This window comes from Hemicordylus capensis, chromosome 1, assembly GCF_027244095.1.
Source record: "Hemicordylus capensis ecotype Gifberg chromosome 1, rHemCap1.1.pri, whole genome shotgun sequence".
In the NCBI taxonomy this organism is placed as follows: Eukaryota; Metazoa; Chordata; class Lepidosauria; order Squamata; family Cordylidae; genus Hemicordylus; species Hemicordylus capensis.
Window position 1 is genome coordinate 457780305 of NC_069657.1, and position 24138 is coordinate 457804442.

The 24138-nt window shown below is 58.5% G+C and overlaps 1 protein-coding gene across 7 annotated transcripts in view; it reads left to right on the forward strand.

Annotated features, from left to right (window-relative positions):
- The window catches only part of DTNB (dystrobrevin beta), a 134358-nt gene that overhangs the window by 85578 nt on the left and 24642 nt on the right, over positions 1-24138 (forward strand). For 4 of the 7 annotated variants that reach the window (XM_053250483.1, XM_053250507.1, XM_053250492.1 and 1 more), the window contains 5 exons: positions 4751-4838; positions 8235-8320; positions 12153-12266; positions 12507-12603; positions 14178-14198. In XM_053250483.1, the coding sequence (XP_053106458.1) occupies positions 4751-4838; positions 8235-8320; positions 12153-12266; positions 12507-12603; positions 14178-14198 (406 nt within the window). Of the gene's footprint in view, positions 1-4750; positions 4839-8234; positions 8321-12152; positions 12267-12506; positions 12604-14177; positions 14199-24138 lie in introns of those variants that run through there. The other 3 variants (XM_053250498.1, XM_053250515.1, XR_008307256.1) reach the window with 2 other exon arrangements.

Below are 24138 nucleotides of genomic sequence, written 5' to 3' on the forward strand. Positions count from 1 at the left end.
CCACCAGAGAGGCCTTTCACCCAGATGATTAACTAGCCTCAGTGGACCTATCAGAAGCATACCTTCACATCCCTATTCTGCCCCAACACAGAAGGTACCTGCAGTTCACATACAACAACCATCATCACGTACAACAGCCCTTTCTTTCGGTCTGTTGTCTGCTCCCAGAGTCTTCACGAAGGTCATGATCACTCTAATAGTGCACCTCCGCCTGCAGGGCGTGTACATCCATCTATATTTGGACGACCTTCTCATCCGAGTTTCTTCTTTCCATCAGGCGAAACTAGCTGTACACTGTTCCCTGCAGTGCCTCAAGGACCATGGCTTCATCATGAACAGGGAAAGGAGTCATTTCCGCACCACGTGAACTCTACAGCATTTGAGGGCACTCCTCAACACAGCACAGGCTTCAGTTTCTCTCCCAGAGGAAAGACAAACCAAACTGGCCTCGCTTCTCTGTCCACTTCTTCATGCCCCATCAGCCAACCCGATGCTCCTCTCACAGGTCCTGGGATCCATGATGGCCTACTTTCTTTCTTTCTTTCTTTCTTTCTTTCTTTCTTTCTTTCTTTCTTTCTTTATTAAATTTATATACTGCCCTTCCAAAAATGGCTCAGGGCGGTACATGGAATGTACCCCCTGGTCCAGGTGGCACTCTTGCCCTCTGCAATGGCTACTGCTTCCCCATCAGGAAGCCATTATGTCTGGCACCCGCTGTCAGATCTTGCTCCCCAAGAAGGTGCAGCAGTCCTTCAGGAGGCAGTTTTCTCCGGTCATTACCAAAGGGCTTCCATTCTGTTAACAGACCATCGTCACAACAGACACCAGCCTGACAGGCTAGGGAGCACTTTGCCAAGTTCACCCAGTTCAGGGCACATGGTCAACAGCAGAGCAAAAGAGAAACATCAACTGGCTGGAACTCAGGTTAGCCAAACTTGCACTCCTAGAATTCCATTACCTCCTCTAGGGGAGTCACGTCTTGGTCCAGACTGACAACATTATAACAAAAGCCCATATAAATTGATAAGGCAGCACTGACCACCTCTTCCTGTGGGCGGAGACTTACCTTCTCTTCATCCCTGCTGAACACCTCAGTGGCGTAGAGAACGATCAGGCAGACAAGTGACAAGTGGTGGACTCAGCAGAGTGGATACTCCATCCTGACGTTTTCAGACGGATCACTGCTCACCTAGGTGATCCCCTAGTGGACCTATTCGCATCCCCCTTCTATCACCAGCTCCCACGCTTCTTCTTCCGATTCCAGTCTCACCGGGTGGAAGCAACCGACACCCTCGCATACACTTGAACTTGTGCCCTCCTGTACTCCTTCCCACCAACAGCCATCATCACCAAGGTCATCAGGAAAATGATAATGGAACGCGCACAGGAAATTCTTGTAGCACCTCATTGGCCCAGAAGACCTTGGTTTTCCGATCTGGTCAACTTCTTGTTCTGTCCTCTGTGGCGCCTGCCTCTGCAGAAGGATCTTCTCTCTCAAGGGCCTGTCCTACATCCCAAACCAGAATGGCTCCAACTTTGCGCTTGGATGTTGAATGCTCAAGACTAGCTAACAAGGGCTACTCCCATTCAATCCAGGACACAATTTTGGCATCCCGTTGCCCCTCCACTCAAAGGAAGTATTAGGCCACTAGGGCAGCCTTCTCCATATGGGCTCACGGGAAGTGTTTGAATCCCCTCTCTTCCGGGGTAGCAGACATCCTCTCCTTCCTCCAAGCTGACATGGACCTCCGTCTGCGACCCAATACCCTTAAGCAGCAACCTTCTGCTCTTGCCTCTGTCCTTAATATTTCTGATCCTAAAACCTCTTCACTCCACTCTCATATCTAACTGCTAACCCCTGCTATGACCCCTGCTAGCTTGGCAAAGAGGCACCTTTTAATGTGGTGATTCTCTTTATTTAGCAGGGGGGAGAGTAACTGGCCCTATCCACCCCCAACACAGGACCTCCAGTGACGGTTAAAGCTGGTGTCTATCTTGTGTTTCTTTTTAGATTGTGAGCCCTTTGGGGACAGGGATCCATCTTATTTATTTATTATTTCTCTATGTAAACCGCCCTGAGCCATTTTTGGAAGGGCTGTATAGAAATCGAATGGATGGATGAATGAATGAATGAATGAATGAATGAATGAATGAATGAATGAATATCTCTAGGTTCCTCAAGAGGGCATCTAATCTGGCACCTCCACCTATCCAGAGGTTTCCCTCCTGGAACCTGAATAAGGTCCTGAATGCTCTCACCCAGCCACGCTTTGAACCCTGATCTTCCATTAACCTGAAGCTTCTTTCCTACTAAGTCCTCTTTCTAGTGGCTATCATGTCTGCTTGCAGAGTTTCAGAGCTTGGTGCCCTCTCCGTTTGCAAGGAGCTGTGTGTTTCTTTCAACCGGATGCAGTGGTACTCAAATTGGACCCCACCTTCTTGCCTAAAGTCTACTCTACCTTTCACTGTTCTCAAGACATGGTGTTCCCCTCCTTCTGCCCTTCTCCAGTTCACCACAAGGAAAAGACGTGGCATAAGCTCGACATTTGCAGAGCCCAACATATCTAAATTAGACGCATGGCAGAGTACCACAGATCAGACTCTCTTTTTATGGCATTCCGTCCGTCCTCCCTGGGTCACAAAAGTGTCCCTGTCCCACTGGATCAAGGAATGCATCAGGCTTACCTATAAAACGTGTAACCTTCCCATTCCAGGCAGAATCACAGCATGCTCAATTTGCAGCACCTCAACCTACACAGGAAGCTGCCATAGACTGAGTCAGACCATTGGTCTATCTAGCTTGGTGTTGTCTACACAGACTGGCAGCGGCTTCTCCAAGGTTGCAGGCAGGAACCTCTCTCAGCCCTATCTTGGAGCTGCTGCCAGGGAGGGAACTGGAAACCTTCTGCTCTTCCCAGAGCGGCTCCATCCCCTGAGGGGAATATCTTACAGTGCTCACATGTGGTCTCCCATTCAGATGCAACCAGGGTGGACCCTGCTTAGCTAAGGGGACAAGTCATGCTTGCGACCACAAGACCAGCTCTCCTCTCTGCAGCTTTCTCGTCACACACTCCGCTTTCTGATATCTGCAAGGCTGCAACTTGGTCCTCCATTGCTCCCCTTATATGTCATTACAAGGTTTCTTCCTTTTTGGCACCACGGGTGGCCTTTGGGCAAAGGGTGCTCAAACCAGTCGTCTAGTACACCCCCCTCCCACATCCGTGTCGCTTGGGCGTGTCCCATCAATGATGCTCTCCAGCACGGGGGGGGGGAGGGACATTGGACTTAACCGTGAAGGGTTCTTTTTCCCGGTGTCGGGAGCTCATCATGCCTGCCCGGATGTACATGTTCTTTATTTGCACAGATATGGCGGTACCTCCAACTTCTTCATGAGTTGGGAGTGTCCTTTGTTTTGGGAGGAGTCAGCGCCTAGGGCTCACAGTGGTAGTCTTGCTCTTCTGTGTCTTTCCAAGTTGTATGGCTTGTCTTCTGACTTTCTTCCGACTGCGTTTCTTCTCTCTCACCTTACCGACTGCCCCGATGGCTCTCTCCTCCCAAGGGCTGCTCTTTGCTACAGTCTCGGAACTGGGACATGGGCGCTTCCTGGTGGCGGGAAGTTACCCTGCAAATTCACAGTCCTGTCTCACGAGCATGCTCAGTATACAACCCATCAGTGATGAGCTCCAGACACAGGGGGGAAAGCACCCTTCTCGGTCAGCCCAATGCTCCTTTCTCTCTCCATCCCTAAGGCTATGAGCAGCTTCTTAAATAAGCCCCCACCCACCCCCCGCACCCAATGGAAGTTGGTGTGTGATGAACACCCCCCAGACAGCCAGGGCACATCCTTCCTCCCACAAAGGAAGTGGGGTGCAGCAGCCTCCCGGTGGGTCTTCGTGGTCTCATTGCCAGAGAGGAGGCCGTGTCCATCTGCAGCAACAGAAGCTACAGATTTCTTGTTCCATCCGCTGAGGCCACGTTTGGTGAAGGCCACTTTTCATAGAACAGGATGCTTGGCTAGTCCATCATTTCAAGTGGCAAATTCTGCCCCCACCCCACCCTTTTTCTTTTTCTTTTTCGGACAATGGGTTGTCCCTCGCAGTGAGTTCCTCTGGCCAGAGGGTCAGCTTAACTCTTGCTTGGCACTTGGGCACACCTCCCGGTTCCTGTTGTTGTGCTGCAATAGAGCCCAGTCAGATCACAGCTGTTGAGGGTCCTGACTACTTTGGTTTAATTCCTCTCACCACTTCCATTTTAAAGCAGTTTATTCAGCTTTTCTGCCACCCATGTATTCATTAGGTGTCTGTGGATCCCCACCAGACAAAGGCAGGAGCTTGGATTGGGGCCCATATGAGAGAGAGAGTCGGGGCCTGGGGGGTCACCACCCGACACAGTGACTGACCCTCTTCCGGGCCGGCTGCTTTTCTCTCTTCTGCAGCCACCCAAGGACAGTTGGCTTGGGTCTTGGGGCTGCCAGCACCACTCCTTGGCCAGTTCTGCACAACTTTGGATTTGCCCCTGCAAAAAAACCCCACAAAAAACCAACCCTCTGGCATCAAAGTCACCTCCTCGGCGCCCCCCCCCCCCCGTGTGCGGCTGTGGAACTGAGGCGGACGGGGGAGGGCGCTTGCCCAAGCCACGCGGCTCCCATCCTGCATGGCATGGCACGAGCGCTGGCTCCCTGGCCGGGGGTGCTGTGCTGCTGCAGCTCAACACGGTGACTGGCACCTGTTGCTTCTCTCTCCCCCCTCAGCGTCCTGGACAGCCCCAGCAGACTGGATGAGGAGCACAGGCTTATCGCCCGCTACGCTGCCAGGTTGGCCGCTGAAGTTGGAAATGCGGTAAGCCAGGCACTGGCCCTCTCTGGGCACCGGACCCCATGGCTGCTCTTCTGGGGTGCCAAATGCCAGCTCCAGAAAGGCCGCCCCCCCCCGGCCGTCCTCTCGGACCAGGAAGCCCCAAGCAAGAGTCACACGCCACACCCCACAATGTGGCAGCAGCTTCTGCTGATGATGTGAAGCGAGCGCGTGTGGATCGGCCATGCAGAGTGTGTGTGTGTGTGTGTGTGTGTGTGTGTGTGTGTGTGTGTGTGTGTGTGTGTGTGTAAAGCCATGTCTGCACAACTGTCTCTGTGTGCTGCTGTCTTAAGAATAGAAGGGAAAGCCCTGCTGGATCAGGCCAAAGGCCCATCTAGTCCAGCATAGCCCTGTCCTCCACGGATTTGTCGAATCCCCTTTTAAGCCCCTCTAGATGGGTGGCCATCATCCACACCCACTGGCCACGGATTCCATCGTTTAACTACACATGGTGTCAAGCAGCCCTCCTTGTTGTCTGTCCCAAATGTCGTAGCCTTTAGCTTCAGCAGATGACCCTGGCTTCTAATATTACGAGAGAGGGAGAAAAACTGCTCCCTCTCCACTTGAGCCCACACCCTGCATAATTTTATACACCTCTCTCATGTCCCCCCACCCCACTTACCTATCACCTTTCTAAACTAAAAAGGCCCAGACGTTGTAGCCTTTCCTCCTAGGGAAGTCGCTCCAGCCCTCTGGTCATTTTGGGTGCCTATTTCCACACCTTTTCCAGCTCCACAATATCCTTTTTCAGGCAACCAGGAACTGGGCCCAGCAGAGAGTCCTAGGAGGTCTTCCCTGAGCAGATGTGCTGACAGTGTGGGAGGATGCTGGGGCTATTCAGGAGGAGCCTTTCTGGGTACCGTCAACTCTGCTGGATCCCTCCCCGCCATTAAAATGGCCAAGGTGCACTCCAGTTCACCCTCGCTGGGGGCAGGGTTACCGTAACGAGTCGGATGCCTTGCTGGCAGTTCTGTATCTGTTTCGCCATCCAGGGGCTCACCCCGCCCCCGAGAGCTGGCAAACTCGAGCCAAGGGCAAGAGGCAGATTCTTCCTAGAAGAAGGCCAAGCACATCTTTGTGGTTGCCTTGGTGGTGTCCATTTGGGCCTGGGAATCTGCCCTTCCCTTTCTGCCTCTTTCTGGTCTTCTCCTCTGCAAAGACGCCATCCGATGCTGGCCTGAAGTCAGTGGGCAGGTGGACCCCCACTGCCCACGGGTGACGTCCTGCTGCAGAGGGGCACCCAGGAAGGAGCTTAGCCTCTGTTTGGAAACTTCCAGCAAAGGAGAGCCCACCCCGAAGCGTGAGGCAGGCTGTCCCGCTGTCCAGCGGCTCTTGACACTTAGGATGTTCCTCCTCACGCCCGGAGTCTGGAATCGGCTTCCTTGTCATGTCGACCCCGTGCTCCTAGTCCTGCCCTCCTGCGTGACGACAGCCCTTCAGATGGCTGAAGGTGGCTGCCAAGGCCCTTTCCTTGCACTAATCAAGATCTCCCCCGCCCCCCCGCCAGTTTCCTTGTGGCTTCCACTGGAGGCCTGTGTGGCTGGCATGCACAAATGTCCTCTCCTTGTTCTGGGTGGGGCAGAAAGTGCCGCTGACGGCTTAGGGTCCATGGCAGGTCCCAGGCCTGTTGCTGCAGCTGCTCCCTGGCAGGCGGGAAAGGCAAGCTTTGTGTGGCCCAGCGTGGTCAGAGCTGAAGGCATCCTCGGTGCTTGTGTCATGTTCCTCCTCCCTTTCTTGAAAATAAAATCAAGCTGGTTTGCCATTTGCAAACAGTATAGCAGTGCAGCATGCAGACTGTGCCGAAAAGTTGCCTCAGTGGGCCCCGCTGGCTGCCTGCTCCCAGGCCCAGGTCTGGAGGCACCGGAGGCAGGCCCCTTGCGGGAGCTAAGCAGGTCTGAGTCCGGCCAGAGCCTGTATGGGAGACTGGTTAGGAACCCCGAATGCCCCACCGTGCTTCCCGTGATGGGAGGCAGGTGGGATATGAGTGGAACGGAAGAAATAACCCTTGAGATGATGGAACATTCAGCCTTCCCTTCTGTCACCAGCAGCAGGCAAGCATGTGTGCCTGGAAACAGGGCCGTTAGCAGCCAGGGCCAGGTGCCTGACTCTCGGGGCCCCCAAGGCATCTCTCTGGCCGAGGGGGCCCCGTCATGTCCGGAGAAGGTGCTGCCGCCCAGGCCAGGTCATCTGTGCAAGCTCTGTTCCTGTCTCTGCAGGTCGCCATGCGGACTGCCTTGCTCCGCTCCCCCAGTTCCCCAGACTACGGCTTTTGGGGACCTGGCCATCTACCTGCTCCTGCTCCCCCACCAAATAGTAGACGTGGGTGGTCTTGCCCTTGGTGAGACCAGCAAGGCCCCTTTCATGCCAGGAGTCTCCCCTGTGGCTCGCCGTTGCCTCGTGATGGGCCTCCTCGGCCTGCCTGCTTCTCCCGTGGGGCACCCCCTGTGACGCTGGCAGCACAACCCACCCCCACCCCCGTTGCCCTGACCGCTCCTTGCCTTGCCGCTTATGGCTGCCAATAGCCACTTCTGTCTATTTCTGTCCACTTCTGCCACTTCAGTGAGGGGTGTGCTGAGCCTTGTTGATGTGCCTCTCTCCTGGCCACGTGGCCTTGGAGGGGGGGGTGCCCGCTCTCTCTCTCTCGCCCAGCTGCCTCTCCTGATGCCGTGGGGTTTTGCTTGTGCCTGGTGGCCCCCTGAAGCCCCCCAGCCTGTGAGGAGGGCAAGCGTAAGCAGAGAGACGCAGGGAGGTTTAAGTGGATGTGTGTGCGTGAACGCAAGGGCCAAGGCTAGGGCAACAGGGATTGCGGGTTTTACAGGCCTACCGGTTGTGAAGGGATCTGGACTCGGTTTGTCAGGATTCAGCACCACTGAAACAGATGAGCAACGTTACTTATGAGCCACCGTTCACCGCTCGCCACTCCTGAGAGCAGGCCCGGGGTGGAGTTCCAGAGAGAGACCAGGGACCCCCCACCCACCCACCCCCAGGCAGGAGGCTGGTCCTCTCCTAGGAGCATCCCGAGGCAGGCCCAGTTGGTTCATACCAAGGCTGGCACCAGAGAAGGTCTTCAGGGCTCCTGCCTCTGTCCTTTCTTGCATTCTGTCCTTCCGACCGAAGTTTCCCTGCTCCTAGGCTTGTAAAAGTCCCCCTGGCCCCACTGGAAGGGCTGCCCCCAAAGCACAGACACCCGGCAGCCTTCCCTGAAACCTTTGGTGCCCTCCCTCCTGGCCATGTGCAGGCTGTCTGGAGCCATGCAGTGCTTCTGCCTAATGGCGTGCCTCTTTGTGTGCGTGTGTGTGTGTGTGTGTATTGTGTGTACGTTCCATCCCAGCGGTGCAGCATCTGTGTGCCTTAACCTGGTGTGTCTCTTGCTCTCGCCAGCCACGGCCACCGACTGACCTGGGGTTCAACTTTGATGCCAACAAGCAGCAGAGGCAGCTGATTGCGGAGCTGGAGAACAAGAACAGGTAAGCGAGCCGGCTGAAGCGGCGGGAAGGGCTGGCCCCGGGCACGGGGGCCCCTGAGCAAGAGGCCGAATCCCCTGCCCAACAAGGCTGCTCCCTGCTGGGTGGGAGAACAGATAGGGGCGTGGCTCCGTGCCGGAGGAGGTCCTGTGCATGCAGAAGGGCCCAGCCTCTGCCCCCGGCAGCATCTCCAGCTTGGGTGGGAAAGACCCTCCTCTGCTTGGAACTCTGGAGAGCTGCTGCCAGTCCGTGCAGCCAAGACTGTGCTGGCCCCACAGCTGGGCCTGGTGAGCCTTCCGACCCTCCGAGGCCCAGACCTGGGCCGGCTTGCTTGAGGCAGGTGGCACTCAGAGCAGAGTCCTGCTGCGTGGGGTGCCTGGTCCGCTGGAGCCACTCCTGCCTAGCCTCGCTGTCCGGGGCTCCCACGGCCTTCTCCCTTCCCCGCTGGAGGGAGGCAGCTGCCCCTTCTCCCCCGCAGGACTTGCCTGCCTGTGGCGGCTGTGCGACCCACAGCAATTCCAGAGAGGGCAGCGTTCTGGCCAGGGGCACTTCACCCTCCGCTGGGCGACCTTCCTTGTGGGCCCAGCTCTCCCCTCTCTAGGCCAGGGAGGGGGCAGCGGCTGCAGCCACTCCTGGAAGCACCCTGGGAGAGCTTTCCCCAAGTTCCTCTGCATGGCCAGTGTGCTCCTGTGCCAGACGGTGACGGCAGGCAGACAGCGGGCCCTCCTGAGGGGCCCTGGCGGGAGCGGGGCAGACGGCCCCTGCTTGCTTTTGTTCTTGGGGGTGCAGCCCAAGAGGCAGGAGCCACTCTGCAGAAAGCAGGCAAGGAGGGGGTGTCTGGAGCTCCCACGGGCAGGTGACTCTGGACATGCCACAGGGATAGTACCCAGAATGAGTACCCAGAATGTTGGGGGCAATATGCTAAATCATTGTAAACCGCTTAGAGAGCTCCGGCTATAGAGCGGTATATAAATGTAAGTGCTATTGCTATTGCTAAGTGCTATAGGCCAGGACGTGGCTTTCCCTTTTGCTCTCAGAACAAAGATCTTGTGGAATTAGGGAATCAGTGGAAAGGGTTGTTGTTATTATTATTTCTTGTTTACACAGTCAGACAGGTGTTATTGACTGGTTTGTTTTATCCAGACATCGAGTCCTTCCCAAGGACCTGGGATGGCTGGATTTTATCGTCAATACTGTTTGTCATTATAGATATCGTCGCAAAATACAGGCTGTTCCCAGTAAAGCTGCTTTTTGTCATTGGCTGATGGTGATTTCTGTGGCCCCTATGGTGTTGAGGTGCTCTTCAAGGTCTTTTGGAACTGCACCCAGGGCGCCAATGACCACTGGGATTATTTGGGTCTTCTTCTGCCACAGCCTTTCAATTTCCATTTGTAGATCTTTGTATTTGGTGATTTTTTCTATTTCTTTTTCTTCTAGTCTGCTATCCCCTGGTATGGCTATGTCGATTATTTTAACTTGTTTTTCTTTCTTCTCGACTACAGTTATATCTGGTGTCTTGTGCGGCAGATGTTTGTCTGTTTGTAGTCGGAAGTCCCATAATATTTTTGCATCTTCGTTTTCTACCACTTTTTCAATTTTATGGTCCCACCAGTTTTTGGCTACAGGTAGCTTGTATTTTTTGCAGATGTTCCAGTGTATCATCCCTGCTACCTTGTCATGCCTTTGTTTGTAGTCTGTCTGTGCGATCTTTTTACAACAGCTGATGAGGTGGTCCACGGTTTCATCTGCTTCTTTACAAGGGCGGCACTTGCTGTTTGTTGTTGACTTTTCGACTTTGACTCTTATTGCATTTGTTCTTAGCGCCTGTTCTTGCGCAGCCAGTATTAAACCCTCTGTTTCTTTCTTCAAGTTGCCATTCTTAAGCCATTGCCAGGTCTTGGTGATGTCTGATTTTCCACTTATATTGTGCAAATATTGACCATGCAGGGGCTTATTTTTCCATTTTTCTGCTCGGTTCTTGACTTGTTCTTTCTTGTAGGCCTGCTTTGTTTCATTGGTGTTGAATAGTTTCGCGTTATTGACCATTTGAAGTGCATCTTCTTCATTGTCCTTGATATATTCTTCAAGGCCTCTTTTCTCCTCCTCTACTGTTTGATGGACTTGCAGCATTCCTCTTCCACCTGAGCTGCGAGGGAGGTAGAGCCTATCGACATCACTGCGGGGGTGCAGAGCATGATTGATGGTCATTATTTTCCTGGTCTTACGATCCAGCGTCTCTAGCTCTGCCTGGGTCCAGTCTATTATTCCTGTAGTGTATCTGATAACAGGTATAGCCCAGGTGTTTATGGCTTGTATGGTGTTCCCGCCATTGAGTTTGGACTTGAGGATTTTTCTAACTCTCCTGATGTAAAAAAAATAATATTCACTTCCAATTTTTCTTTTAACTTCAGTGTGTGCGATGTTATCAGCCTGGAGAATGCCCAAGTATTTTTAATGTTCTTTCTCTTCCAGGTTCTTGATGTTGCTTCCATTGGGCAGTTCTATTCCGTTGTTGTTGTTGTTAGTTCGATTTCTATACCGCCCTTCCAAAAATGGCTCAGGGTTGGCGCTGGCTCTGCAGTCGAGAAGGGTCGTCTTGTCTGATGCTTTGGGGGCCAGCATCTGCTGGATGGGCTGTTTTGAGTGTCTGGGGGTTGCTGTCCTGGGCTCTTTATGTGCTGCTCAGGGCGTAGTCAGTGAGGACAGGAGTGAGAGGCCAACCTACTCGCCTCTCTAGTAGACATGCTGCTCATGTCCCAGCTGCCATTCTGAGGCGGTTGTGGGCCACAAGGGCTGGGCAGGGCCCTGCCGGGGGGGGGGCCTCTCTGCATAATTTCATTGATTGATTTAAGATACTGTATCTACCTGTATCTACCTGAACCCAAGACTGGGTTTTCCCCACGTTCTTTGATGTTAGAAATGGGAGGGTTGTCTAAGATTCAGTCTCCCTTTGGGGATAGATACAGGTATAACCTAATTTTCACCTTTTTTTTTTTTTTAAAGGGTGGTATCTTAAATCCAGAGTCCTCTTCTGTTTGGAACACACAGTATTCATCGCTCGCCCCGCCAGTACCACTCAGGACAGCTCACAGAAATAATAGCTGCTCTTGGTCCCCGGAGAGCATTGTCATGGTCCCTTGGTGCTGCAAGAACAGCCATTCTGCACGGCCTGTGGGGCCGTGCCCCCAGCGTCTGTCAGTGGGGGCAGATACTTTTGTGGAACCCTGTGGCCTTAGCAGATTCCAGCCCCATCTGGGGAGGAAGCCAGAGTCCATTGACTCCCCTGTTGTGGAGGTGTCCACTCGGGTCTCTCGGGATTCCGGGCACTTCCTGCTACGGCCTGCCCAGCATGGACCTGGCTCTCCTGGCTGCCTCTCCGGCTGTAATGGAGCACAGACCACCCCCATGCTCCGTCAGACAAGTCCAGGACCTCAGCCTCTGCTGAATCGGGTCCTGCCCCTCGCCACAGGAGAACTAGCTTATGCTCTGCAGGACACAGGCCTTGTTGGGAACTGCTGCCCTTGAGGCCTCTAGTTTAGTGCCCCTAGGCCCCCTCCAGCCGCAGAGGCAAGAAGCCTCTCAGTACCAGGCGCGGGGGAGCAGCAGCAGCAGGAGGGAGGGGGGCCTGCCCCTTTCAGCTCCTGCCAGTGGGCTTCTCAGAGGCATCTGGTGGGCCACTCTGTGAGACAGGAGGCTGGACTAGATGGGCATTCCTGGGCCTATTCTTATGCTGTGCTGTGCAGTGGCTTGAAGCCAACGGCAGATACAATTTGGCCAAGAGGCCCAGAGGTGTCGGGAAGGAAGAGCCGTGATCGTTCTGTCTTGGTTTGCACAGAGAGATCCTGCAAGAAATCCAGCGCCTCCGGCTGGAGCACGAACAGGCCTCCCAGCCGACGCCGGAGAAAGCCCAGCAGAACCCGACGCTGCTGGCGGAACTCAAGCTCCTGCGGTGAGGGGCGGAGAGAGTCTGCTGCGGGGGGGGCGGGGGGATGCACGCCTGGGTCTCGTTCTGCCAGCCTCCCTCTCCCTCAGGCCCAGAGCTGGCGGAGCCCCTCGAAGGTGGGCCCTTCTGCCCATGGAGCTGGCCGGGGTGGGGTGGGGGGTCCGGCCACCTGGCCTTTCTGCAGCACTGCTGGGACTGCATTCCCCGGAAGCAAGGGGCTCATTCCTCCCTCTTGGATCTGGACAGGCAAAGGAAGGACGAGCTGGAGCAGCGGATGTCTGCCCTGCAGGAAAGCCGGAGGGAGCTGATGGTGCAACTGGAAGGGCTCATGAAACTGCTCAAGGTAGGGCCCCCTGACCCCTTCATGCGAGCCGGAGAAGTTGGCCTGTCCAGGCAGCCCCTCCAGCCCAGCACTGTCTGCTCTGACTGACTGACACCGGCTCTTCGGGGCTCCGGTAGAAAGGAGGCCTCCGCAGCACCTGCCTCCTGGGGCCCTGCCTGCCTGGAGCTGCCCAGGCGAGGACGGGCCTCTCTCCACCACCGCCGGGGCCAGGCGTGCCAAGCCCCTGCCTCTGCCTCCCTGGGGCTTCAGGGGAATCATGAGGGCAGGCTGGCACCCCTTCCCTGCTCCTGCCCAGCCCGTTCCTTTGCGCGGGCCACAAGCAGCCCCCAGTTTGGCTTCCTCCCTAGATAGCTGGGGCCCCCGGGAAGCCCCATGCTCTTGCCAGAGGGAGCTGGCCTCTCCCGGGGGTCACCCAAGCCCTCCACCCCACCTCTGCCCCCAAGCAGAGAAGCTGGTGGAGCACACCTGAGCCAGGCGGCCATCCCAGGCGCGGGGAGAACCCAGCGGGGTGTTCCCCCTGCCAGGTGGCGGGAGGGGGCTGCCAGCACTGCATCCCTCCAGTGGCTGTTGCTGGTGTCTGCCTTGTGGTTCTTATTTTAGATAGTGAGCCCCTTGGAACAGGAGCCTGCCTGCCTGCCTGTCTATCCCGCTTTGGGAGCTCTTGTGGAAAAGTGGGTCTATGAATATTGGTCCTATAAATCTTTGTCGCTAGCTAGTGGCTGTGGTGCTTCGACGCAAGGGGGCTGGGACGGATGTTCCGGGGCTTGCCTTTGGTGGGGGCCTGCAGCAGCAGCAGCAGCAGCAGCAGCAGAAGCAGGAGGCTCACCTTGGCGTGGGCCCAGTGAGCCCCCCCCCCACTGCTCTCCCTCACACCCTCCTTGGCCTCGGAGGAGCTTTGCCTGCAGGAGCTTCCTGAGCCGCCCCCCCATTCCCCCCCCCCCCCCGCGCTCCATTCCCTTCCTCTCCCAGCCCCAGAGGTGGGGTGTGGGAAGCCCCCTCTCTCTCCGGGGCTCCAGCTGGGGCCCCAGGCCCCTTCCCCTGCCCACCTTGATGTTCGCCATAACCCTAGCAGGGCGAGGCTGCAGGTGCCTCACCGGGCATGTCACGGACAGGCCTGGCGTGTCCCACATCTGCCCATCCCTTCAGTGGAAGGTCGGTTCCGGTCTTTAGCAGACTCCCTCAGCAGAGCCGGGGCTGCTGGTCTAGTTGAGCCAACACAGGCCGTCCCCCCACCCGCCATCTAGTCCCCTGGAATCAGCCGGCAGCATCCCTGGTTAAAGGATCTCTGGTGCCAGGACCCAGCGAGCGCCCTCTGGCTGCAAGATGCCGTGGAGGGGAGCTGGAGCCGGTCTGAGCAGAGAGGCCCCTGGGCTAGGAAACCCACAATCTGACTTGCCCTTCCTCTTTTCCTTTTGCATCCTTGCAATCCGGTTCCTTTGTGTCCTTCTGCGTCAGCAAACTGTGGTGTTTCCCTTGGGGGTTTGTGTGTGTCTGTGTCTCCTTTTGATGCAACGATTAACTCTCCTCTCCCTCTCTCTTTCTCTCACACACGTTTCCGTTGCCAACAATTATAGGAAGAGGAGCAAAAGCAGGCAGTAAGTGGATCCCCCCCACCACACTCTCTTTTGCTTTGACTCTGCATGAAGTGCCTGGATGTGTAGATGCATTTCCCCCCCCATCCTAAGAGTGCCAATGAGCCCAGCAGCAGTCCTTGTTTTCGCCTTGGTTGGTCCAGAGTCACCTCTGTGGGGTCCTTCTGGATGTCTTCAGCACTGGGAAGGAAGCTGCCTGTGCCCCCCACCTGGCCATGCTCGCTCCCTGTCTCAAATGGAAGGCTGGCCCACAGGATCACTTCAGTGCTAGGTTGCCAGAGAGTCTGAGATCCCCCAGCTGCACGTGCACCTGAACACGTGTTGTGTGGACTCGGACCGATCCCAGATCCACACACAACATTCAACCAGGACCAACCAGCCAAGTCCAGATCTAAGATTAAGGATCCCTCTTAAATGCTGGTTGGTTGGTTGGTTGGTTGGTTGGTTGGTTGGTTGGTTGGTTGGTTGGTTGGTTGGGGCACTGATCTGGGATCAGCAAAAAGACTTCCAGGTCCACACCACACAGGCCACGAGAGTGCCGGCCGCTCGGGGACCTCAGATTTTCCTGTCACCTGGTATCCAACGGAACACGTGGACCTGCCTGAAGGTGGCTTCCCTGGATGTCTGACTGCTGAGCAAGTCTTTCTGGTTTTGTGCAACTTGGCATGACCCACCACCAGGGCTGGCAGTGCAGACCTTCCCTCGCCCCCGCCCCCCCTTGCATTGTTCGGACAGCTTTCTCTGCTTGGAGGCCTTTGGGAGGGGGGTCTCCTTTCCTCTCTGGGGAATCCCTGTTTGCCTGTGGGCCATGCATGCACCCCTGCATGGTAGCCGGGGGGGGCGGGCGCCCAGGGCTCAGAAGGCCCTCCTGTTGGTGTCGGGGGGGCTGCTGGGGGGGGCTGCTTCCTTCCAGCCCTCCTGCCTTAGCGCCGAATCCCCTCCAGGGGGAGCCCTTTCTCTTTCCTAAGCAAGCAACCAGCATGGCGGGCAGCATCTCTTTGGGCCAAAGGGCCGGGCGGGGCTCTGCTCACCTGCAGGGATGTCCACACACACACACGCACATATGAGCAGAGTTGCCTGGAGTGCAATTGGCCTCCAGTGCTCAGACAGCTTGGCGGCAGCCCCAGAGCAGGAGGGGAGCTGTCATTTCAAAACCGCATTTGAGGGCACAGGAGAAGTGCGATGCCAGTGCCGTGCTCCACTCCCAGTCCTGGAGGCGAGAACGGCCCCCTTCCAATGGGCTGCTGCCGCCTCCTTTGAATGCCTGCCTCCCACCCATCGGCAGACTCAAAGCAGCGGCTTCTGGATCCAGCAAGAGGCCAGTGGTCCAGCTAAGCCCCAAGCCAGGGCTGGGGGGTGGGTGGGGAGAAGGTCCCCCAAGGGCCTGCCGGTGGGTCTAGTGGCTGGCCCTGCGCCGGCTGCTTTTCCAAAGGGCCACAGTGTTGAAGCAGCCAGTGCCTCGGCTTCAGATTGTGGTTTGCCACGTCCTGGGCAAGGAGCTCGGAGCAGCTCACAGCAAGGCAGGCCTGCAGAGTTGGGACGGCCGCGAGAGGCGTTCAGCCCACCTTCAGACTCGGGTCTGCTGCGAGGCTCCCTCCCCGGCTGGCTCTGGCCCGTGAAGAAGGGTCCCTCCCCCAAGGCATGCTTCTCCGGAAGAAGGGCAAGAGAGAAAGGAAGGGCCGGCTGTGACTTCTGCTTACTGGGCAGCCTCAGGCAGGCAGTGGTGCTGCTGCTGGAGAAGCTGGGCGGGGGGGGGGGGAGAGCGCGCGCAGGCGGAAAGGGATCCTCGTTGGCCCCATCCGGGAAGCGGAAGGAGAAGGGCCTTGGGAGAGTCTGGCCCAGCAGCGCCCACAAGGAGTGAAGAAGCCCTGGGAACTGGGCCGAAGGCGGCCTCCCTGCTCTCTGGGCTTCAGGAAAGGGTTTCCTCCCAGGGATCTCCTCTCCTCTTTTTCCTCTGGAGCATCCCGGGGCGGGGGGGGGGGATGGCTCCGCCCGGGGACAGGGTGCTTGCTTGCATGGAGAGGGTGCTCTGTGGGGTGCCTGGGGCTCAGGGACTGTCTTCCACGGATACCACATGGGGAGGAGTTATTGAGAAGATTGGCCATGCCGCCTTGCAGACCACCCATTCTCGGAGCGATTTACATAGCAGGAGGGAGGAGGAGGTCTTTTTCCCTCCCGGAGAGGAGCTCACGGCCCAGACCGGGATGCAAGGGAGGGCCCCGACAGCCCTGGGGGGGATGCTGGGCCGAAGAGGGGCAGCCGCTCTTCCCCGGCCAAAGGCAAGAGAGGCCTTTTTGCCCGGGGAGCACCTCTGTGGGTGGGAGGGGGGCCCTTTTTCACCTGGCGAGTTTGGCTAGCGGCTGGGGGCGGGGAGGGCCGAGCAGAGCCTTGGTGGCTGGGCCCACTGGGGTGAGTCGCCCGGAAGCGGCTGGCTGTCTTTGGCCAGAGCCCTTCTTCTGTCTGGATGTGCTCCTTGCCGGTGCTGGTGGCTCAGGGGCCGAGTGTGCCTAGACCCGCCTCCCCCCCCCCCCCGCACCTGGGCTGGGCCAGGTGCCCTTTTGGGTGAGCTGGTGCTCCTGAGGTTCTGCAGAGCTGGCCACGGGAAAGGCCCTTTGCCCTGAGGACCCCACCTCTCCACACACACACACACTCCTGTCCCATCAGCAGTTCCTGCTTCCCCGAAGTTAATGATTAGGCAGGGTTGGTGTGAGCTCAGCCGCCCTGGGGGAGTCCCACTCCTCCTCCGGCTCTCCAAGGGAGGGGCTGGCCAGGGCGGAGAAGCACCTGCCTCCCTCCCTCGTGAGCTGGGGCCTGGAGCCTTGCGTGCAGCCTGGGGGGGGGGCAGTAGACTCGTTTCTTTTATTTAAAAAAAGCCCAATTAGCTGTTTTGGATTTACCCTGGGATTCTCTCCGGCATGTGCGTGCAAGCCCCACTGCTCAGCCCTTGCCGCGCCATCTTAGCTCTTTCTCGTTCCCTTGCTGTACTGCTGGCGGGGGGGGGGGGAGGCTGCAGCGACAGCCCCCCCCCCCGGATGGGCTCCCCTCAGACGCCACAGCTGCAATGAGGCCACACACGCGCACACACACACACACACGCCCCGCCGGCACGTGTGTGTTTTGCTGCACATCGTGGAATTGGGCCAGGCCAGGCCCTGCCCGCTGCCCGCCATCATCCTGGTCAGTCTCCCGCCTGCTCAACGCCCCCCCCCCCGCCCCCGGTGCGCCGTTCTGCCTGCTCTCCTCCCTCCTGCAGCCTTTGATTAGACAGCTGTGCTTTTTTGGGAGAGGCCGGTGCCAGCAGAGGCCCAAAATAGAACACGCGGAATGGACCGTGCACGTCCCTCTCCCTCTACTGTACATGGCTGTCAGGGCGCCAGCAGCGCCTGCCGCCGCCCCCTCTCCTGGCTGCACAAAGCACCTTTCCCTGCTGCGTCTCTGCGCAGCCGTTCCAGAGCCAGCAGCCCAGAGGAAGAGGGCCTGGGTTTTGTTTAGACCTGCAGCAGCAGCAGCAGCAGCAGCAGCAAGCAGGGAATTGTCCAGAGTGGCCATCTGCTACCTGGCCGTCGTCCACACGCTCAGGAGGCAGCGGTGGATGGAGAGAGGAAGGTGCCGCTTTCATGCGGTTGCCATGAGAACAGCCCTGCTTTCGCTTTTAGCCTGCGCACATTGGTGGCGGGGGGGGGGGGCATTAGCGCTTCAGAAAAGGTGATTCGGCTGCCGAAGAAGAAGAAGTCGGCGTTTTATGGGCCCCTTTCTGGGGATTGTTCTGGGAGGCTTTACTGCAGTGCCTGAAGAGGCGGACAGGAAGCGCGAGGGCCTCTTGGGAGGGAGAGCCGGGCCCGGAGGGGGGCTGCAGCCAGTCTCCACCCTTGCATGGAGGGTGGGCTTCCTCCTGCCCTCGGGGTGGTCAGGATCCCCTTCAGGGGCTGGCCCCAGGTGGCTCCTTTGCACGGAAGCCCCGGCAGGAGGGGCGGGCCGGGCGGGCTGGGCCTGGGGACCCGCAGAGGGCACAAAGGGGGCCGCCCGGCTGGGCACCAGGCGCCCGCTTCGGAGTGGAGCTGGCAGAGGAGGCGCGCTTCCTTGCACCTGCCTGTGGCTAGGGCCAAGGGGGCGGGTTGCAGGGGAGAAGTGCTGGCTGGTCGCAGGCGGCTGAACCCTTCCCGCACCGGCTGCTCTCTCCCTGCAAGCCTCTCCCCACCTGCCAGGCATCTCTCTTGCCTCTGAGACCAGCCAAGGTTGGGGCCCCTTTTTCCCTTGGGAGAAGGCAGCAGCCTAGGGACACATTTCCAGATCGGTAATGTTGTGGAAACCGGCTGCTTGCCTTGGGTCAGGAGCTTGGAGCCCAGGAGGGTCTCCCCAGCCTTGTCCCTGCTGCACTCCGTGTCCATTGCTGCTCCTTCCGTGCTCAGGCCTGGGCGTGGCACTTTCAGAAGGGTGCCGGTGAAATGGGGAGGCGTTCAGAGGAGAGCCACGGAGATGCCCAGGGGCCTGGGACACAGGCCGGAGGAGGAGAGGCTGAAGGAGCTGGGGGGCCTGCTCAGCATGGGAGAAGAGATGGCTGAGGGGAGGGAGGGAGGGGCGCACTCTGCACACCCCTAAGGGGCTGTTGCATCGGAGAGGGCAAAGACGTGGCCTCTATGGCCCCAGAGGATGGGGCTCAATCCCTGCACTGAGCAGCGGCGGGACCCAAAGGCCAGCGAGGCCGCCTGCAGTTCTCGGATCCGCCGAGCCGGTGGTCTACGGGGAGAGGCTCAGGTGTCATTGGCAGGTGAGAAGAGCCCGTGGCCTGGTGGGGGTTGCTCTCTCCCTGGCTGAAGGCCTTCAGACCGAGGATGGACAGGCGTCTGCCAGGGACGTGCTCGGCCGTCTCCAAGGCCTGCTCCCGCTCTAGGCTTCTGCACTTCCACACAGTCTTTCTGTCCAGAAGAGGCTCTTCCTTTTTCTCTCCTAGTCCATCATCGTGTTCCTTCCAAAGCTGCTTCCCTGCTTTCCCCCGGTTTGAAATGGCTCTCCCAGGGGGCTTCAGTGCCCACGAATGGTGCGTTTGTCTCTTCATCTGGTTGCTCTGTGGACCTCCCCGGCTGGGGCGCCAAAGGTCGTGGGGGGCAGCAGCTGGAGGCTCCCCTGGTGGGCTTCTGAGGCCTTGCTCCTTGGACTGGGGTGGGGAGTTGCTGTCCAGCGGGCCCCGGCTCTTTGCCCTGGCCAAGTGGGAGAGGCCCTGCCAGAGCTGTGCAGCTGCCGGCACCAATCCCCCATGGGCAAGGCGGCTCTGGGGGTCTCTGGAAATGGCTTGCCGCCTGCCTGAGCCGGGTGCTCGTGGAGGGTCCCCCTGCCCAGCAGTGGAGGAGGCACCCCATCCTGCCATTCTGCTTGCTGTCCCCTCCGTGCCCTTGGCTCCCTCCCTTGCAGCCCCCATTAATCTCAGTGAGGAGGACACATGCCTGGATCGTGACCATGAATGAAGCGGAGGCCACGCCGGACCCTCCTTCCTGGAACCAAAAGGTCTGGGCCAGCCCTGTGTCCGCACGCGAGGCAGACCGGGAGGGAAGCAGGCCCTCTCCAGCTTCTCCTCTGGCGTTCTAAGAAGTGCCTCATGGCTCCCACCCACCCACCCCCCGTTCATCTGATGGCAGAGGAATCCCGTTTCTTTGGCCAGCCGTCAGGAGCTGAAGTCATGCCTTGGCACGGACTCTGCAGGACCCTTCCGCGGTCGAGCTGTGCCTGCGAAACAGAGACCTTCCTCTTCAGGAAAACCCACCCAACTGCCTTGGCCCAGATCTCCGGCTTAGCTGTGCGTCTGTCTTTCGCCTCTCCTGCCAGCAGCCCGAGGGCCGCCCCTCCACCCCACTCGGAACTGCTGCCGAACCCGGGATTTTCCATACCTGCACACCAGGAAGCCATGAAGTCACATTTCGCTCAGGTTCTGCTGCCGTTTTTCGTGAGCGACCCTCTTTCTGTCTTCTCCTTGACTTCCAAGCTGCAGCTGTCTGCATCTTGGCTCTGTCAAGAGACTTTGGTTCATGGAAGATCTCTGGCAATGCCCTCAGGGGGGCAAGCACCAAGGCTCCTCTGGCACTGCCCTGCAAGATGCCCCAGTCCCCAGGCACCACATAAGGGCAGGATCCTTTCTCTGCTGCTTGTCCAGAAAATCCTTCCGCTCTGCCTCCCCCCTCCCCTCCCTCACGCAAATGGAAGTGGCATTTCTGGCTGTTGGGGCATGTGGACATCAGCGGAGTGCCTCTCCTCCATGTATTCTTCCACCTAAGCCTTGAAAATGCCTTTTTGTATGCCAGTGGCCATTGCAGCATCCAGTGACAATGAGTTCCCTAGGCTAATATGGAACAAGCTACCTTGCGTTTGCCGTATAACACTTGCCTGTCACCTTTTGTGGCCTGGGGATTCTCAGGCTAGCCGGATCTGTCCCAGAAACTCAAGATGGGGCCACCTGGATGCGCAGACTCCAAATGTCGGAAATGCCCCCTGGCTCTGGCTGCTGTTTGGATGAGCAGTTGGTAGGTTGATGAGCCTGGTAGTAGCTGGACTCTGACCGGCAGCCCGGCTCGATTCTGAGCTCTCAGGCTGGCCGTGTCAGTCACCAAGAGTGGCTGATTTGTGGTGGAGAAATGCGGGGGGGGGGGACTTAATTTCATCCCCACTTCCTCGAAGCTCTTCCCTTCCCTTTCCAGACCCTGTGGTTGTGCAGCTTAGCATCCCCATGGAGGCTAGAGGGGCAGGAGGCAGGGAGTCTTGAGGGAAGAGTCCCGGGGAGGCCAAGGCAGGGTGTGGCACCACGCGGCAGACGGGCACACATGCTGCGTCTCGCTCATCTCCCCCCCCCCGAGACCCTTCGGCGCACATGACACACGGCTCCAGCCTGGCACCACTGGCCCTTCCTGGCCACGTCTCCCCTGCCAGCGGTTGGTTCTGGTTGACTGCTGGGTCGGTTGAGCAGGGCCGGCTGTGTTGGTTCGGGCTCCGGGCGGCATTGCTCCCTCCGGGTCTCCAGCCCGCCTGCAGGTCTGCCCGGTTCCTGCCTGTGGCCTTGCTTGCTTTCCCCTGCCTTCGGCCGGGAGACCTGCTCTTGGCTGGGTTGCCTTTCATCCGTGGGTCTTTGACTGGAGACTGGCTGAGGCCGGCCGCTAACCCCACCAGCACGCCCAGGGCGCTCTGGTCTGTTCTCCACCTGCTTCTCCCCTGAAGCTCCCCATCCTAATGGGCCAGGGGGGTGCCAAAGGAGGGAGTTTGGGTAGCTCTTCTCCTCTGGCCATCCATCAGGTGGAGCCACCCCGCACAGCTCTACCTGATGAACAGCTAGCCTGCAGGCAGCATGGCTGGGGGCGGGGTGGAGAGGAGCTACCCAAGCTGCTGCCAGGAAGCAGAGGCAGTTGTGCCTCCTTGGGCACACACACACACCTCCGGCTCGTTGGGCCCAGCCACACCTGAAGATGCCCGCACGTGGAGAGTGAATCGTGCTCTTCTACCAGGGCTGTGTGTAAGCAAAGGTCACCTGTAAGCAGAAACGGAACTCAGCTTATTTTATTTTATTTATTCAGTGGACGGCGACCTAAGCCAGCAGTGGCTGGTCAGAAAGGGCCAGGGTGGCTGGCCCAGGGAGCGCCGGCGTCTCTGTGCTTTCCCTGTGTCTTGCCTCCAGGGAAGCCCCCAGAGGGTCACAGTCATCGGAACACAGGAAGCTGCCTTCTACCGGGTCAGCCCCTGGGTCCCTCTAGCTCAGTTTTGTCTACCCAGACTGGCAGCGGCTTCTCCAAGGTTGCAGGCAGGAGTCTCTCCCAGCCCTCTCTTGGAGATGCAGCTGCCAGGGAGGGTCCTTGCTGCTGTTCTGCTCCACCTGTGCCCCAGTGGGGGCTGGAACCTGCCGGCATCGTGGCTGCGGGTAGCATTTCGCTTGCAGAGCTGCCCACAGCCTCACTGGCAAGGAGAGCTGCCACCGCCACCACCTTTAGGGAGGGAGATCAAGTTCTTGAGGCATGCACATGTTTTCTCTTCCCGGCACTCCAAAATCGGGGTGTGAGGGGGTCGGGTTGGGGAGGCAGGGCAGTGGCAGCAGTAGCAGCCTCCAGGGCAATACGTGGAGACATTGCGGTGGCTGGGTGATGTCTGAATCGTGCTCTGGGGTTGTCAGGATCCTTCCCTTTCTCTGCCGCCCAGTGAAATCCTCTCTGGCCGTCTGTTGGCGGTGTGTGTGCTGTGCTTTGAGTGTTTTGCGTCTGGGTTGGGCCCTGTGCATGGCTTGGGTGGTGGGATGCAGCCGGAGAGAGGCCCCGGTGGCCTGGCCTGAAAATGGGCAAGGAGGAGTCTGGTGGCCCCCATCCCAGCTCCCCGTTGTCCGGCAGGGAGGCAGGCCAGAGGCTGTTCTGCAGCTCGCTCGCTCTCGGGTGGCCCCGTGTCGGCATCCCCGGAGCACTCTGCCCTCGTGGGCACCCTCCACCTGCCCGAGGCCATTCTGAGCTGGGCGCCATGGGAGGGCCAGAGTGTGGGGTGGTCCCTCTCTGTGCCCTGCAGAGCCAGGCAGTCGCAGGACGGGCTGGCTTACAGCTTCTGGGGTATCCTGCAGCCCTGTGGCGGCTGGTCCTCATGAGCCGGGCGGGGGGCAAAGAGGCAGCTCGGGGGCCTCCTCTCCCTGCCCCCCACCCCAGCGGTAAGCAGAGCCAGAGCGGCTGCAGGCTGGCCATTTGTTCAGCTGGACCTGATGAATGGCCAGCCTTCAGGCAGCGCGGCTCTTGGGTGGGAAGAGAGAGGAGTCCCCTCCCCGGCTTGTTAGGCCCAGGTGCTGCTGCTTCAGCCTCTGCGGGCCTTTTCGTAGTCTTGCTGGAGGTGGGTCCCTGCCAGCATCACCCACCCACTCAAAAGCATTTGCAGGAGCGAGAGGTGGAGTCTCAACATGGACTCCTGCCAGGTGGCCCACACTTTCAGACACGGTGGGTGCGGGGTGGAGACGAAGCCCCTGGCTGCCTGCCGGGAGGCCACCGCCAGTGCAGGCCGCGAAGCCATCCACAGCAGCCTGGCACGATCGGCTGAAGGAGACCCAAATGGAAAATCCCAGCCACTCTAGGCTGGTGGCCGTTGACTTCTGACTTGGCCAAGGGGCTCGGTGCTGCAAACCTGCCTAGATGGCCGCTGCTGCCTGGCACCCCTTGGCCACAATGGAGCTGGGCCCAGCTGCCGACTCCCTTCAGAGGAAAGGGGGCTTTTAGGCCAGGGCAGGCCTGGGGGCCGGGCTCCTCCTCCTCCTCCTCCTCGTGGGGGCTCCCCAAGCGGTGCAAGAGAGGCCGGCCCCCAGAGCAGCTCCTCCAGCCCCCCTGGTTTGGGGCGGGCCCTGGCATCCCCCAAGTGCTGCTCTGCAGAAGCCGCCTCCCTCTCAGGCAGCGCCTGCCTTCCACTCCGTCCCTGACGGCCTGGTTTCCATAGCAGCTGATGCAATTCAAAGGTGCACGGAGGGGGCTCCTTCTCAGCTCCGTTTTAGAGGAGATCAGGCGCAGGCTGAATCAGGGAGGATGTGCAGGGCCTGTAAATGTTTAATGGGGTAATTACAGTGTTAGTCACCAGCATCCAGCCCCAGACAGCACATTCTTCTCACGGGCAGCACATGCAAGAGATACACACACACACACGGGAAGACTGCAGCACTGAACATGAGAACAGCCTTGTTGGATCAGGCCCAAGGAAGCCCCTCTAGTCCAGCATCCCGTTTCACACAGTGGCCCACCAGATGCTGCTGGGAAGCCTACAGGCAGGAGTTCAGGGCTTGCCCTCTCTCCTGCTGTGACTCCCCTGCAACTGGTACTCAGAGGCATCCTGCCTTGGAGGCTGGAGGTAGCCTGTAGCCCTCCGACTAGTAGCCGTTGATAGACCTCTCCTCCATGAAGTTATCCAAGCCCCTCTTAAAGCCATCCAGGTTGTTGGCTGTCACCACATCTTGTGG